At 39.6% G+C, this 17,717-nt stretch overlaps 2 protein-coding genes across 2 annotated transcripts; one reads left to right on the forward strand and one right to left on the reverse strand.

Annotated features, from left to right (window-relative positions):
• Positions 1 to 258: 258 nt before the first annotated feature.
• LOC146476400 (uncharacterized) lies at positions 259 to 9,007 on the reverse strand. Its single transcript, XM_085114553.1, has 6 exons — positions 8,449 to 9,007; positions 5,479 to 5,860; positions 4,824 to 5,126; positions 4,190 to 4,479; positions 3,018 to 3,257; positions 259 to 1,988 (listed from the first exon to the last, which is right to left on the reverse strand). Exons 1-6 carry the CDS (start codon positions 8,974 to 8,976, stop codon positions 1,641 to 1,643), a joined length of 2,091 nt encoding a protein of 696 aa, XP_084970679.1. The 5' UTR covers positions 8,977 to 9,007; the 3' UTR covers positions 259 to 1,640.
• Positions 9,008 to 15,264: 6,257 nt separating this feature from the next.
• On the forward strand, positions 15,265 to 16,735 carry LOC146476401 (uncharacterized). The gene has a single exon (XM_085114528.1). The coding sequence runs from the start codon at positions 15,370 to 15,372 to the stop codon at positions 15,991 to 15,993; it is 624 nt and encodes a 207-aa protein (XP_084970654.1). The 5' UTR covers positions 15,265 to 15,369; the 3' UTR covers positions 15,994 to 16,735.
• The last annotated feature ends 982 nt before the right edge of the window (positions 16,736 to 17,717 follow it).

Below are 17,717 nucleotides of genomic sequence, written 5' to 3' on the forward strand. Positions count from 1 at the left end.
GTGACAGTGAAGTACAACTCAGCTTAACCTCAGTCTTAACTTAGATAATGGATCTCTGGAGCCGGGATATAATATACTGTGTCAAAGTAACAACTTTTACATAAAGTACAACTGGAACTGGCTGCAAATTAAAACCCTGTTACACCTTGAATAGCCTGCATTGCTTGCCTACATAATATAATAATTAATATTAAACCTCAATTTTTATCTAGTTTGAACATCCATCAAGAAAGACACTACAACAAAGAAACTTCTTCAAAAAATATAATTGTTTATTTGACTAACGGTGTACATAAACTAAGTGAAACTTTTCCTTCTCCCATCCTCTTCTGCTCATGCTTTATAATTTGTAAAAGCAAACATGCATTTCAAAAACTTTATTTAAGCTTACTGTCAGTAATACTGCTCCCCCCCCCCCCCCTCCTCACCCTCAAATCCCTTCTCTAAACTGAGATGGGCATCTCTAAAGTACAACAAAAGAAACCACTGTACTTTTCTCAAAACTTCTGGTCTGTGCGTAGCTACTGAGAGTAGGCACCTTTTCCGGGCAGGTGAAACAAAAGACACAAAAGGTATCTGCCCTCGTAGGCTTGTCGATTATAGTCTACTGGCCAGTCTCACAGGCTACTCAACATATAGTTTGTAAAGAACTGCAAGACTCTAACGTAATGCTCCACGATTATGACAAGCGGTTAACTGTAATTATAATATTTAAACACCATACAAAATGGCTTCCACATGGATAAGCCTCCTTAGATTCACAACAAGTTAAGGTGGTGAACAAGAAGCATTGCTGCAGCCACAAGCTAGTGTGGGTTGAAGCATCTACTTGTAGACAGGAGCTACAGTCTCTAGAACTTTCAAACCCTTACAATTATGTAATGTGACTGCAAATTAATGTACAACAAAATAAAATTACATAATTTTGGGTATTTAAATATATATTTACATTGATGATTAGAAAAATAGGCATTTGCATTATCAAACAGAAACACAAAATAAGGCAGTTTTAGCTGCCTACCTTGACTTTTGATCTATCAAAAGTATGTCGTCTAATATCTTACATTTCAACATGTTTCTTCCCGCAAAGCAGGGTTGAACCCATCTTTACCCAATAAACAGGTCCTCGCATCTCACTGAAATGTATTTGTTCAATGTATAATGCAAGTGATATGGAAGTGACAAATTTGAGCCAAAAATTCTACAAGGCCGGGTAGTTCAAAACTCGATTAAGCTAACCCTGGGTTAACATGAGCTTTAATTCGAGTTTAATTACCAATCACTAGAGACCCTTCAAAAGATTTTTGTCCCTTGAGCAGTTTTGACTTACACTTTTCTTTACCATATTTAACTTAAAATCAGCCTTAAAAACCATTTTTAATGAGTGACAAAAAAACCTTGGTTAGTTTTTAATTGTGGATTATGGTTCAACCGGGTCCAGGAGTTTATATAAGTGTTACCTGGTTTTTGCATGCACCACGGATTTTGTGTAAAACAGTTGACGTTTAACTTACACGTAATGTTAATTGGATCTGTTGTATAACAAAGTCCAGCTTTGATAGTCATTAAATTATGTATTAAATACTTATGTCTCAATTATAAATAAAACCCCAACTTGGCTTTTTCATAATAAATACAGCTCAGTTCCGAGCAGCAGGTGATTTGCTAGCTGCCCTACGTGCCACACCCGGACGTGCAGGCGATTTTGTCACATTACTTGCTTCTCTTCCTCTGGAGTTACTCCGTCCCCGTGTTTCTTGGGATGTCTTGCGCCCCTGGTCTGAAGCACCACTTCCTCCTCCTCCTGATGCCATCCCAGACATCCTTTTTGCCACTGAAGCTGGTTTCTTTCCAGCTGCTCTAGCTTTCTTTCTTTCTGCGGCTTTCTTGGCTTCTTCGGCTTCTTCTGCTTTCCTCTTTTTTTCCTCCTCCAGCAGTTTTTCTTTCTGCTCGGCAACAGCATGGACTTCCTCAATCATGTTAGTGGCCTAAGGAAAGAATACAGGTACGCCATCAGAACTGAAGCACAGAAAGCAGGAGTGTATTACAGTAGCACTTGACAAACCATAAATTAAGCTAAAATAATTATTACAGGTACATGTTTATTTTACAGTCAGAGTCAAAACTCGAGCCATACACTACATACATGTATAGATGGTCAACTCCACCTCCAACTAAGGTCATTGTTCATAGATCAAAATTAATCAATTGTCTCATGATTGTGTAGCATAGGTGTCGATAGCAACATTTTGACTGCTGTAGAGCTGGACTTCATCAGACATTGGTGTTGATTGGCTGTGTATTGATATAAGTGTCACTGTAGTTGGTGGCGATTGGCACATTTCAATCCCCAACATTTGGGTGTTAGTGATTGGAAGATTTCAATCCTCATTGTTCAGAATAAAGAAAAATTCATAGCTTGATACTGTCAATAAAATAGGGTGAAATGTAATTTAACTTAGTTAACGACTTGGAGCAAGTTTGTTCCCTGGTGGCATGGTGTAGTGTGGTGTTGGCATTTATTGGTGTACAGTTCGGTGTGCTGGTGGCGCGTAAGCGTTCGGGCACTTGTTGACTTGCATTTACTGTTTGGGCCTGGTTCATGACAGCAGGCAGTCGCAAGGCCAGCGACATTCTCATGCGGTTTTCCTTGCACCTTTGCATCTCAACAGGGACTCTTAAAGGGGAAGTGTCATGGTGTTTTTGAAAAACAAATTAGCCTAACATTAATTTTCCAAGTTTCAATCCATTCTGACCTACTCTGTCTCTGACTAGAGGCACTAATTGACAGTTTTGTTTTACTGGGGTGACAATTTATAACAACACTAAACAATTATTTTCTTGTTTCTGTTCATGACAGACAAACGTTTTTGGGTTTTCAAATCATATCAAATTCTCATGATACTTCCCCTTTCAATGTTACTAGCGATGTTCAAATCTTACATGTAAATTTCAAAACTCTATTCAAATTTCAAAAATACTAGTCCCACGTGATGCAGATTGACTGTAACACTCACCCAAACATAGAAAGTTGCTGCTCCAGCACTGACATCCCTGATAGTCTCCAGGTCGGTTTCCTTGAGGTACTTTTCAAAGGCAAAATCAGCCCTGGCCATGTCAACATGTAAGGGATCAAGAGAAGTGACCTGCCTCTTCAGTCCTTCTTTACCAGTCTTCCCTAGCAATGCTTGCATATTCTTCCAGTTCAATAAATCTTTCTCAGGGTAATTGAGAAGGAGATATGTTGCAATCATAACCTGTTGTTGAGTAAAGTCAAACAAAAACAACTTGATGATGTATTTTGTTAGTCAGTAACAAAGACATACTCTGAAAGACAGAATTGCCGTCATAAGCTTGACAGAATCAGAATTGCAAGGATTAGAAAATTCCGTTTTTCTTCCAATTCCACTTCTGATTCTGTTCTTTGTTGATCGGAATCAGAGGTGTAAGCAGAAGAATCAACCAATCACATAGCTCATTTCCAATCCCTTTAATTTGAAACAGAAAACATAGCAGCCTTCCTCCATTTTCAACAAAAGCAAGGATTCAATCTCTGCTTCTGTCTTATTGATTCACACTGCGTCAGAAGATTCTTCTGATTCTGAATTCGATTCCGATTCCTTCACTAGTGTAAACCAGGCATACCGATATCAGTTGATGAGATTGATGAAAGAATTTCAGAAGCAAAAGAGATGAATGCCTCCGGGAACAGTTTCCAGAGAAACCACAATTTTCTCAACTTGTTAACCCAGCACACGATTACATTTTGCTCTGCAGTTTTATTTATTCACCATGTTTACAGTACATTCTCAGAAATAAGAGATTAACTTTTTGGGAAACTTCTTTCGCCCTGAAATTTTCTTCTTTAGCCAGAAATGATGAAAATCCGATTTTTGACCTTGAAAATGGGGGGTCAACTTATACACAAGTTCGACTTATACACGAGTAAATACGGTAAATATATTGATCAACGCACTTATTCTCCTCACCATATCTTTTTCATGGTACCAGTGGGATCGATTAAAATCATTCTCCCTTGGGTGATCATTTTATTTACTCACAACTAGCTAGCATGTTTGATCAAGTAGTGATATTTGTAACCAAAAATCAGATGACCTTCATTATCAGGGTGTAATACCAGATTAATGATCCTGGAAAATGAAGTTAAAACTGAACTTATTACACATACCTTGTGCACGGCAGGGGGTGGATTCTGATAGCTCCTGATCTCAGAAATCACGCTTTGCTTCAGTTCCATAATTTCCGCCTTTAATTTCTCAAGACGGCGCAGTCTGTTAGCAAGCTTCTCTCCTTCCTTAAGCTCTATTCCCCAGTCCTTCTCCCAGCCATTTTTGCGAATATGTGCCATGGATTTCTCCAAATCACCTAAGTGACGGCGCCTTATTGCACTCCTCAAGTCCTCACCTGCCTTGACATTCCTAAGGGTCTTTTCTGCTTCATCAATATCATTCTTCAAACCTGGAAAATATCACCATCTTAAGTGTTCTCTATTTTACCATATTTTGAGTGAAAACTAATGGTATAGGAAGACTGACAGACTGAAACACTCCGTCTCACTATTAAAAACTTGAGATTTGAAGAAATCAGTGCTTAATATAGCTCAGATATGTTTAAGCACTAAAATCATTACTTAATCCTAATTCAAATTATTTAATACAACATTTTTGTTTCTCTTAAAGCTGTACATTGTAAGTCAAACTTGACTCATTTGAATTTTAAGTTCACTCGCACTCAAAACTGGAACCAGAACTTGGACAAAATGGGAAATTCATATTCCTACATAAACTCCAATCTTAGTTTACCTGGCATCTTGGCATCCTTAGCTTCTTTCACTGCTCCATCAATCCTCTCAACCTTCCTTGACTTTGTCGCTCCTTTCAAGTTAGCACGCAATCTCTTTTCCTTGTTTGCCATGGCCTCTGCAAGGGCTTTCTTTTCTGCTTCCTCTGCAGCTTTGCGAGCTGCCTCATCAGTCGCTTTCTTTGCTGCCTCAGCTGCTAAACGGGCTGCTTCTGCTGCAGCTCGTTCTGCTTCTTCTGCTTCCTCTGCAAGATCTTCAGCTGCCATAGCCTCCTCCCTCTCTCGTCTTTCTCTTTCTTGTCTCTCTATATTATGAAAATGATAAGGTAAAGACTTGTAGTGGAACAGAGAGCCAAGTCATACACTCCACACAGAGATTTAGTGATCAAATAAAAGATTCAGTGCTCCACTGAAAAAAACTTTAGTGAATTCTATTGCAAGAGCTTAGTTTTCTTAGAAAAAAAAATACAAAGTCCGACAGAACTCATCATCCCAAACCCTAACTACATTATTTAAACAATTTTATGTTTCCCTCGAGACTCTAAGATATTAAAGATCTACTGTCAGTAATTCTTGATCCCCAAATCCCCTCTGATTCTTTGATAAAACAAAGACAATTTTAGAAGTTGCTTCCCAAGAAACATCACACCATCTTACCGATTTCTTCTTTCTCTCGTTCAAGCTCTTGCTGTTTGAGTAATTCATCTTTTTTCCACTTTTGTGCTGCTTCTTCCTGCTCTCGTCTTTTCCTGTCTTCTTCCTGCAGTCTCTTGGCTTCCTCCTCCCTAAGCCTCTCTTCTTCTTCCCTCAGTCTTGCTTCCTCATCAGAAAGCTTCTTCATGTCCTCCTCATATTTCTTGCGATTTCTTTCCTCCTCTTCTTCTCTTGCCTTCCTCTCTAGTTCTTCCTGTTCTGCCTTTCTTTTAGCCATCTCAGACTCTGCCTTCCTCTTTGCTGCATCTTCTTTTCTTCTTGCTGCCTCTTTTTCCAGTCTTGCCTTGTTTTCAGCTGCTTTTCTTGACTCTTCCTCTGCTCTTTCCTATAATCAATCAATTAATCAATCAAGTTTTAAGTTTATTAAAAAATGTTAACATAAAAATTCGAAGACAACACTAACCTACAAGTAGCTAGAGCTAATCTAGGCAGGTAGTGAGAAGACTAATTTACAAGAATTACTTACAGTTTACAGAAATCTATATACAATCAACCACCCACCCAATCAATCAAACAATCAACCAATCACTCAGTCACTCAATCAATCAGACCACCCAATCAATCGATCAATCAATCAATCCATCAATCACCCATCCACTCAAACAATCAATCAACCACCCACCCAATCAATTGATCAATCAATTAACCACTTCAGTAATCAATCATTTCCGCATTCTATGTTATTACACATTTCAATAACATGTTGACTTTGAAGCTCAAGACTCAACCAACCTTTTTCGCTGCTGTCAAACAGATTAGCAGACTTCTTCTAAAGGAAAGGGAGGTGTTTGGTTCAATGGGGTCAAATAGTCATGTTTGTACACTGCTATTCACAGATTTTAATCTACTTTGTCAGTTCCTGTATTTTTGTGGGCAGTCGATTGTTATGATTGACGCAGTAAAACACCAATTGTTGGTTGCGTTAAGAGTTTGCATGTTCAGTAACTTCACATATGGCTTTTCAAGTGAGCTCAAGGATTGAAAGGCTATGCCTCCCAAGAAAAGAGATTATTCATGTAGACTCTCTCAAAGCAGTAATCTTTGTGGTGCACTTTCTACAAGGAATTTAAGTTCAATTTTTGCTACCCTTTCTAAAGCCCTGGTTAGCTACTATAAAGATGATCAAACATTTTCCTTCAACATTGCGTTGGAAGATGTTTTACCATCAGTTAAGCCACATGTCTCAACTTTGCATAAATTAGACAATAGATTCACAGAAGAAACAGTCACGTCCACAGTACTGAGAAATAACGCTTCTCTGAGATATAGTTTGCCCATTAGTTTAGCATGAATCAACATCTGTTTTAAGGCAGTGCCTACTTTTGTAACTGCACAATCATACGTTTTGCGCATCTCAAGATACTCGGGTGGTGCCTTATAACATAGGGATATTTTTGCACAGTTTAAACCCTGGTTTCCATATTATGATCTTAAGGGTCTGCGACACGATCGGCGATCAGTCTGCGTCACGGTGCAGACATATGGAAACATTTGTCCCCAGCGTCTGTGGCGGTCTGTGACACACAGTCGGGGCGATCGGGAAAGTAGAATCTAGTTCTACTTTCCCGACCATTATGACGCTTCCAACTAAGACAATCATTATTTCTAATGGAAATGTTTGTCTAGGACGACCTGCGGCCTATTGGGGACACACTATTGTTTGTGTTGAAACACATGTCATGTACATGCATTGCCCAATCAGACTTGACAAAAATGCCTGGGGCCTTTTTGGCACCAAGGGTACGCTTGTCTTCTGTCACTGTGATCGCAAATGGGGACATGTGCCTGCTGTGTCTGCGACATGACGCAGACCGATCGCCGATCATGGCACCGATCGTGTCGCAGACCAATCGCACACCATTAAGATTATATGGAAACCAGGCTTAAAACTGTGCAAAGAAAGCAGAACTTAGTAAGTGCTCTTGGTATCCAAAAAGTAAATTTGGGGTAACCATGCATTTTTCAGAGATAATAAAGTCTTAATCTGGGAAAAAAATGCCAAACATTGCTTCGAATTTTACTGCTTTTTAGAATAATTGTTGTTTAATTATCTCTAAAAAATATGTGGTCACCCCCAATTTCCTTTTTGGATACCAAGAGCACTTGCTAAGTTCTGCTTTATTTGCTTTCCTTGCTGTTACTGCTTTCCCAGCAAAGTAGGGATATAGAATGGTCCTTCAAAAATAATGGGTCTCGGCAAATTTTAGGCAGGTCTCGAAATCTCGGCGTCTCAAACTGGAGTCTCGGAATCTCGAGCTCGAAAAAATAAAGCTGGTCTCGGAATCTCGCATTTTGAAATTTGAAACTCGGAGTCTCGCAAACCAAGCGAAAATTAAGTCTGAATAAACCGTCCTAAACTGACAACAAACAATAATCTTGAAAACTGAACGGCTCAACATGGCAATCGCTTCTGCAGCTTCTGTGAAAAAATTAAGCTTGGATGAATTCTGCTCGTAAATTGCCGTACTATGCTTTTCGGCAGTGTTAGTAAAAAACACGTGATGCATCGCGACGTCTCGGGCTCGGACTTAGAAAAAGTAGTTAAGTCTCGGTCTCGGATTTTAACCGAAGGTCTCGGCGTCTCGGCGGGTCTCGGATTTTACCATTCTATACCCCTCAAAGTCATAAACTGTGCAAAAATACTTCTTAAAATTATTTGTAGGCACAGTCCTTGACTGCACTGTGAGGCATTTGACCAGCCCGTTTGTACCGGCCATGGGAGCATTTGCCAGGTTATTTTAAAAACTAATAACACCTGGGTGAAGAATGTAACAGAAAAGATAAAAAATTATCTTTTCTGTTACATTCTTTACTTGATAAATGACATAAATGGTGCCAAGATGACACCGAAACGTCGTTCCGTTTTTTCGCTTATTTTTATAGTCATAACATATTTGCACTAAAACTATTTACCTTTTCCTGCTTGCGTCTAAGAGCTTCCTCTTTCTCCTTATCTTCATCTTGCTTTTCTTCTTCCAGCCAGTCCAGCGTTGGTATATTACAGAGCTGAACTTCGATCTCCGCGAAACTAATCCCCGATCCGGGAGCAGCTCTACTACGAAGGAATTTCAACCATCGGCGATGTGAAAAAAAATCGTCATGAACGGCCTGAAAAAGAAACCGTGCATCTCTTTCACTTATAGTTCCCTTATTCTCTCTATCCAGCATAGAAAACTCCCATTGCAAGTCACGGACGAGGTAATATCTTCGGTCCATTTCGTTGAGAACATCGAATAGTTCTTCTCTGTCGCAACTTTCGCACGCACAAACTTCTTCCATTGATGCCACGACTTGGGGCAAACTGATGCCCCCGTCTCGTATGCTCGCATGAAGCTCTTGTAGTTGTTCTGCTGTTAGTTCGCCGGTGAAATCTTTATCGAAGCGACTGAATATGTCTGTTAGAGCTTCCTCCTTGCTGATCCAGTCCGTGATCGCCGCCATGTTGTTTATTGTTTTCCTGCCGGAGTCCTGGACACCATGACGTCAGAGGCTCGCTTGGAGGGGTAAAAAATTCTGTTTATAGCAAGACGCAACCTCGTTCCCAGGGCTTTTCCCTTCTCGTGGGGGGCGTGCGGGAAAAGACCCTGGCATCGGCCGGTCACGTGTTTATCTAATATATGCCGCGAAACTCTAATTTATGCAACCGCTAACAGAACTTTCAGTGGCAACTGCGAGATTCATAGAGAATCGAAACTGCAGTCTTGCCTGAGAACAACACCAAACACTTGTCAGAAGAAATTGCTGAAGCATCCTAGAGACTCCCATGACAGTTACGACTGTCTGAGCTTTGAATATCTGCCGGATGCGAGCTAACGCACAAAACAATGGAGATACATGTCAGGGGTCATGTCAGCTCTATGAACATAATACTTGTCTTTCAGTCACGAACTGAGCAACAGAGCTAAAAACAACTGCAAGAGGCCAAAGCTCTCGAAAGCGAGAGACAACAGTGATCAACTTTGTAAAGACGTGGATCTGATAGACTCCCATATGATATACGTGATAAACGAACAAACTGCAATCTCACCGCAGGTTCGTAGCATCAACATGATATCACGAGTATCGCATTCCACAGTTTCTATGTCTTCATAGATGACATATATTTAGCGCTGTCTCCAAAAGATAAGCATGAAATCACGAGCCAGTTAAGAAATCGACGGATCCCATGTCTTCATAGATAGCATTTATTTAGCGCTGTCTGATATCTTGCAGTTAATCCGAGCCGGTGAACCTAAACAAATGCCACAGAGCTAGCATTTCCAATGGCATACAAAGAACTTCTCCTAACGGCTCAGAATGATTATTAAGAAAATCTCCATTCAGTATATTTGAGTTTTTCCCTTCATGGTCAAGATTAACGTTTCATTAAGCAGAGATAAGCTATAAAGGCTTTATGCGAACTGCAGGAGTCGTGCAGGCCCGTCAACACTTTTAAACTGCGATAATTTATCCTGAAATTAGAGCCGCGATTTCACAATTCAAGCAATCCGAAATTTATGACACCCAAGATTTTCGGGTGTCTGAAGGTCACATGACCGGCCGATGCCAGGGTCTTTTCCCGCCCGCCCCCCACGAGAAGGGAAAAGCCCTGGGAACGAGGTTGAGCAAGACGCATATCTGTAAGGAAGACGAGGTAGGTTTAAATCTTTTTCTCAGCTTTTACGTCTTAGGTTGTTATTTTCTCTTACTATAACTATGGCCCAGAAAAAGACTAGCCGGGTATTAGTTGAATTTTTGGCCTAAATAAAAATTCCCCGTACCCTCGGGTCCGGCTTTCCTCCCCGAAAAAGGAGGAAATACGTGGTATGTAAGGTAAGTTGTTTCTGAAAGTGATGAATATGGTTAAGTAAAATAAAATAATATGTATTTTTTAACCCAACCCCTCCCCCTCCGCGGTCCCTGCCTACGTGGACGTCATAAATTCAGCGGTCTACTCAAGACGTGTTAATGGGCTCCCTTTGTATTATTTTTCGATCGGCAAACAAGGGCGAGGGGACGAAAAAACCATTATTTCATATATACTGAGATTTTCGCATCAAATTTTACCGTGTGAAAAAGCGTTTCGGATTTTACTTCGACCAATCAGAGAGGCGAAACGAGTTTCTCACACGTGAAAAAATCGTTTCGTCCAATCACAAACCACGGTTTAAACGAATTGTGTTTTCGCGGGCTTTTTCGCGGTCACTCTGCAAGATAATATTTTCGGTGTACTCGAGTTGTTCGTAATTCAAACTTATCAAGAGCTAGGAGGTATTTTTGAGGATGGCTGAACAATCAAGAAGATTTGTGTCTCTAGACAAACCTATAGACAAGTTTATCGAAGACCAAAAAAACAACACTCTTTCAAAGACACGAAGAGATGTAAGTTTGCTGACTTAATTTCTCAACTCCAAAAATGAAACCAGAAGAATCGAGGAAATCCCGCCGAAAGAGCTTAATGAACAGGATTGGTAAACATGTACACATAGCTCTCAAGTGTTTTATTGTTATAATGGAAGTACACAAACGCATCCGCACTGAACAGGTTTGGTAAACATGTACACATAGCTGTCAAGTGTTTTATTGTTATAATGAAAGTACACAAACGCATCAAGCGCGTGTTTGAATCGTCAGACGAAGACAGCCCTACGCAGTGACAAACCAAACTTTATTGGCTTTACCAATTTTGGATTTGTTTCTTTTGTTATTTCCTTATTTAATTAAGAATTGAAATGTTTGTTATGATTTTTGATTGGTGATATTTTCACATGTCGATTTTAGTAAAAGCTTAATTTTTCGAAGAGAATTTAATACAGGAGTTTTGTAATTATTTTAGAGAACCAATTAAAGCTGGATAAATAAAAAAAATCTCAATATGTATGAAATAAACAAATTACATCATGGAAAGCGCTTTGTACGGGATTTTCACCCTCGTTGGTTTTGTATCAAAAATCTCACTCGTTCACTGCGCTCTCAGATACTTCACCAACTCGTGTGAAAATCCCGTACGCACGCGCTTTCCATGAAGTAATCTCTATTTGCCAACCCTCTGAAGAAACGAACCACAAACATCTGATCCCGCAAAATATTTGTCGAAACACTAAGTAGATTGTGTATTTTAGAAATACCGCAGGAAACATTTTTAAAATGTTTCGGATTTACGCCACGCCAACGATTGGACCCGCCAAAAAGCCGCGCGAAATACGCCAGAAGTTGGCGTAAATCGTCTGGCGCCACGCCGAAGTTCTTCGGCGTAACATACATGTTTTCCAGCATGTGTCAGCCGCACAGTCAGTCTGGTTTATTTACACGTAAAGTGTCGTCTCAATTTTATTTGCCATAAACTATAAATTGAATATACAAGCATACATGGCCTGGTCAGATCACAGCTGGAGTATTGCAGTGTTCTGTGATCTCCGACACACATCTAGAAATGTTTCTAAGTTGGAGCGAATTCAGCGAAGGGCAACTATGCTTATTTTGAAGACCAACGATGATTATGAACAACGGAGAAAAAATCTCAATTTGTTGTCCTTAGAACAGAGACGATTTTTACTTAACGCATTATTCCTGTATAAAGTTCTGAATGGCTATTTATGGCTACATATGTACAGTTTTTCTCAGATTCTGATAGGTATCCTTTAATGGGGAAAGATGAATGTACTCTTAAAAAGAATTATGCTGTGGAACACTTTACCATTGCAAGTTCGTCAGGCAACAACCATTGCTAGTTATAAGACAGGAATGAGGGAGTTTTTAGCTAGAAATATGTGAGGTTTTTTAATTGATAATTTATTGGATTTTTTTTGCACATATCTCCATATGCATTTTTACATTTTTAAATGTCTGTCTTATATAATCTTAGTTTTTATGATATTAATTTTTTTTAGAAGGTGGTCTGTCTCGTATGGGGTCTTTGACTCTTTTACAGACCGTCCTTATGGCAATGCCTTTCTTTTTTATCAATTACCTTAATTCTTTGCCATTAAATTGTAAATATATAAAATAAAATGTATTATATAAATATACATATAGTGTAATATTAGTAGTGTAGTACATAGATTTACAGTAAATACAATATATAATTGACGTTACATATTTTGGGAAAAAAAGGCTCTGGCAAGGAAGCCTATAGAGAAGCCGGGGGCTTATGGACGTGCATTTCTGCTACATTTCTACTACAAGAGATCTGGCAACGAAAAGTATACAGAACATGCAGTTTATTCGTGCGTAGTGTGGTCCCAGGCCAGGGGGGATACTCGGGTATAAACGTGACGGGGAGGGGGGGGGGTCCGACGTATTTTTTTGGGTCAAAAATTTTCAACTCCTGTTTTTATTTGGGTTGAAGATTCAACCGTGTATTTTTTTGGGTCTGAAAAATCTGCGCGTATTTTTTTGGGTTCGAATTTCCGCCAGGCTAATAGTTTTTACCCAATTCAAGCCAAAGTTGCCTCAAGATCCGAAAGTATGATTTCCAGTCTTGTATTTTTTTGGGTGGACAATATAAGGTCCATGTATTTTTTTGGGTGCAAAATATTAGGTTCCGTCGGCCCCCCGTCACGTTTATACCCGAGTACCCCCCCCCCCCCCCCCCTGGGAGTGTGGTCCCCTGCATTCAAAAGTTATGCATACTAATTACCGTAATCGTGTTTTGTGTCTTGTCTCAGTCGTCAGTTGAGTATTCACGCCCTTCGTAATTATTTCACCAAGGGTGGGAGGCGGGTGTTGTATTTGAGCAGGGCGCAGAACTTGAGAATGGGCGGTGAAACGCCCACTCAGCTCTTGAGCGACGTGTGATGAGAACGCCCAATGTTAAAAAAATGGCGGCAAAGGAAGTCTGAAGTCGGATGCAAAAACGAGCTTGTTGCAAGAGCACGGTAAAACAGTGATTTCGACTTACTTTTTGTGAACAGAACATTTCAATAAACTCCTGAAGCTGTAGGTAATAAAGAATGGTTTTTAGATACAAATCAGAAACGATTTTACTTGAAATAAATCTCGCTTCTTCAAAACGCGTTCCTTTTCATGCCGGCCAATGGCGTGAGAATAAAAATGTTCATTCCCAATGATCTAAAGCAGCTAAAAGCCTTTGTTCTTGACTATGTATAGATCAACTTTATCTCTTTCACCTGCTTAAAGTTTGTACTGATCTTTTTTTACCTTTTTTAGTTATTAGAGGTCAAAGAAGTCAGTACGGTCAGTACGCGGTTGGTCACTCTAGCGCCAGTCAGAGTTTCAAAACAGTGAGCTACAAGAATTCGAAACGAAGACAGTTTATTTTTAATTGCTGGCCTCTTAAGCTTATCAACAGATTTATAGCAATTACGGACAACATCATTTAGCTCTCTAACAAATGTTCCCAAGCTATCTACAGCAGCAGTATCATTGTCAAATTTGGACAGTATTTCCCAAGCGAACCTGGGGCCCGTTTCTCGAAAGTCCCGGTAACTTATCGGGCCCGATAAGTAAATTTTTAAATGTGTTTTCGTCGATGACAGAGTGATTACAGACACGGTACTTGGCCAAAATTTTCATAGAATTATCCCGAATTATAAGATCTTAAAATTTAGTATTCAAAGCAAACAAAAATTGACTTCTGTTAAGAAACATTTATCACCAAAGACACTTATCGGGCCCGATAAGTTACCGGGCCTTTCGAGAAACGGGCCCCTGCACTCGCTTTCTTCAAAGCGCGCTCAATGATAATCTCTGGAGAACGGATACAAACAAACTATTAACATTAACATACGAAGCGATTGAGAGTACAAACGAAGGTTTGGTTTTTATCAGCCGGAGTACTGTGTCGATAAGGTAAATTGGTCCCGTAAAGAGATAAAAGTGAATGTCTGGATGATGATAGGCTTCGGTTTACTTCTTCTTGCCTGAGAAAATGGAACGAGTTTCCGAAAATAACAACATATATAGAGCATGATAAAGCAAACGCGAAGAACTATACTAATTTCCGACAATACTCGAAGACACGTCTTTATTTTATTTTCATGTATTTTGTCCTTTCTTCGAGCGCTCGTACCACGTAACCCAAAGGAAGACATGAACGGAAAAATGTGACAGGTTAATATTCAAAACTTTTGGATGCTTAGCGGAAAAAGAAAATATCAGATTCAACTATAAATAAAAATCATCAAACGAATTTATTAATCTGTGCAAATAACCCCTTACTGCCTCTTGGCAAATGATGCTGAGAATGTTCATTCTTGTTGACTGATAAATTCAAATAATAAAAAATAAAACAACCGGGACAATTAAAACTAAACGGCGAGTAAAGTGACTCAGCAAGTGAGATGTCAATCATCTTTCAACAAGCCAATGACAAATCACTTCTGGTAATAAGATGAAATCCTTGGGTTTATTTAGTTTATGTCTACAAAAAGAAGTATATTTTCACAAATATAAGCCAATTTACGAAAAAATAAGCTCGTGTTTACATTCCTGTAGCGTCCAAAACGTCCAAGCAAGGGAAGGAAAACTCAAGTCATCAAAAACTTTTTAGGAAAGTTTGAGAAAGGAACCATACAGTTTAAACCTCCCGAGAAAGTTCTCACTTTTTTTGTCACCTTGTTAGAATCTTGACGTCTTCTGGAAAATATCTTTCATATATATAAAGTTAAGAGCTTGTGAGGTTCATTAAAACTCAATTAAAACAAAATATAATAATCTTTTCCTGCGTGGCGTAAGCCACTGATTAGCCCAAGTCCGCGAAACAATGGGAAACCGGGTCACTGCGTTCCATTGAAAAGGTCAGATCCGACGCTTTGTGAAGTCACATTTGCAATCGAAACGGTGAAACCTGACATTTCTCATGAATTTCTAATTCGGTGAGTTTTTCTGTGAAACATGACGGCTTCGGGGGACGAAAGTTCGGCTTTGAAAAGGAACTCTGTTCATCAAACGAGACTTAGCCTTGAACTGCAACAACTCGAAAAAGATAGGTCGATTCGCTTGCGTGAAATGCAAAAAGCTTCCCAAGTGTTTGCAAGAAGACAGGAACAAATTCAAGGTGTACGCGACAAGGCTAGCCTGCGACGAGTCACCAGCGCTCCGCCTAAAAAGGCGTCGGAAAAACCTCTAAAGGGTGGCAATGTTCTTTCGAGTCAAACACATGTCGACGATTCGCCATTCGTAACAGCCGCTAAGCTTGAAAGCGAGCCTCGAAAGAGACAACTACACAAAACGATGACAATGCCTTCGCTGACTCAGTTGCCTTCACGCACGAGTTCCGCTCTGTGTTCGTCTGCTTCAGTGGCGAATCCATCGCAACAAAGAAGTGTAAAATCAGGTCACTCAAAAAGGCCAGGCTCTGAAACGGGGGAGCTCAAAAAACCGGCAAGCTGCGACAGAATGCCTATGTACAGTAGGAATTTCTGTGGCCTTCGTCAACAAGGAAACAGCCAGGCAAGTTTGACGGGCTTACAATCTAGGACATGTAAAGAGAAAACTAGACGAGATTCTATATCGTAACTATAAACCCTGAGGGACTGCGACTGTTAAATTTTATCGACCTTCAAGCCCATGGCCAAGAATGATAATCAAACACTGATTTCTACGATCAAGGAAAGGCAACCGACAACTACATGATGACCCTACATTCTTCACTACGGCTTACGAGGTCGATGTTATCGTGTACCGGCGCAAATTCACGTAACTAAACGTTCAAAAAGGGTACGGTTAAGACTATGTATAGATATAGTAAACCTTCATGATAGGAAAGAATACCACAACAAAACTCTCCTGTGTAACTTCACAAAAGGTGATTAACTCGATCTGTATAAATTGCGGTGTACGTGACGACCTGCGGTTTTTAAATTTTGTAACTGAGCAATGGTTTCAATTTCATAATTCAGTCTCAGTAATCAACTTATCAGAGTTTAAATAGTTTGTTTGATAAATGATTGTACAATATCTTGATAGACCTGCAAATGTCACATTTATTTTTAATGACCGAATTGCTTTAAAAGCCGCTTGGTTTCAATCTGTTTTGAAACAAACAAACAGACAGAAAACCTTGAAAAAGGAAGTTTAGATGTTTTTCGGGAAGTGTCGTAGAAATCTCGTCTTTCACAAACTGAAACGCGCTACAGAGATGATGATGTCCATGATCAAAGACGACGGTAAGCGGATTGAATCCAAATCGCGTGACTTGTCAAGTGTTGGTTAACACGAAAACTCTACAAATAATATTGGGTTTGTTTTAACAAAACAATCAATGAAAGCTTTGTGTGTTGTGAAATCTGTGTTTTTAATTTTGTCACGTGGTTATGAAAGTCAATATTTTACTTGACAAACTTTAATACAAAGAGTGTGTTGGTTTGAAATCCAATATCGGGAAGACAAAGGAAATAGAGGTCAGCTATTTTCAGCGTGACTCGGTGTCAAGTCACGCGTGACCAATTCGTGAGATCGGCTGATCCAATCAAAATTCAAAGGTAGCTATCACAAAGCCAACAAAAGTTCTCTTGAGTGGGTGTCCTATTGTGACGTCGTCAATCTTAATGACCTTGAAAGGCGCTTGTGATAGTCATCCGATGCAGTTGGATGATATTTCTCTCAAAAAAAAGGTTGGATGATATCTCAGTGCTGATCATAGAGCCCTCCACGGTTTTTTAATTTTTGACATGGACCATTTTGCGAAAATCCGTTTGCACCGCTGGAGTGAACGGCTTAAAATCAATTAAGTTGCCAAGTTTTGGAGAGATGTGTTGAAAACTAACAAGGATATGCATCACAGTCCCAGGATTTTACAGACGTTTGTATGGTTGGAGGGGGGGGGGGGGGGTTTGTGCCCTCACCATACAAACGTCTGTAAAATTTCCCGACTTTGCAGAGCTACATTACTTGCAAAAAATTTCGGACAATTTTAATTTCGGACAAAAATAGCTAGTGTCCGAAAATAAAACCGTCCGAAATTTTTACAGTATACAGTATAAAACGTACTTTAAAAGTACTTTCTGGGCGACGGCATCACATATTCAAAGCCAATATACATGATATGGCTAGAATTCGGATTAGGCGGCTTTGCTCAGTCGTTCTTTTTATCACTGGAAAGGAAAATATTTGAGACACTGCTTGAGGCATAAGCTTGATTGAGTTTGTGTTAATTTCTCGTTGGTGTATCCGGCTGTAAAACCTTGAAGGTACAGGAACTATCATTTTCAGGGATTTTGTTTCAGTCTAATTCATGTTTT

Source organism: Pavona decussata, unplaced genomic scaffold, assembly GCF_977016875.1.
Source record: "Pavona decussata unplaced genomic scaffold, jaPavDecu1.1 SCAFFOLD_77, whole genome shotgun sequence".
Taxonomy (NCBI): Eukaryota; Metazoa; Cnidaria; class Anthozoa; order Scleractinia; family Agariciidae; genus Pavona; species Pavona decussata.

Excerpts from the sequence above, each read along its gene's own strand:
- LOC146476400 (XM_085114553.1), bottom strand. The coding sequence starts at position 8,976 with ATGGCGGCGATCACGGACTGGATCAGCAAGGAGGAAGCTCTAACAGAC. Across the intron at positions 5,861-8,448 it reads TTAGACGCAAGCAGGAAAAG|GAAAGAGCAGAGGAAGAGTC; the intron begins GTAAATAGTTTT and ends GATTGATTATAG. Across the intron at positions 5,127-5,478 it reads ACGAGAGAAAGAAGAAATCG|AGAGACAAGAAAGAGAAAGA; the intron begins GTAAGATGGTGT and ends TTCATAATATAG.
- LOC146476401 (XM_085114528.1), top strand. The coding sequence starts at position 15,370 with ATGACGGCTTCGGGGGACGAAAGTTCGGCTTTGAAAAGGAACTCTGTT.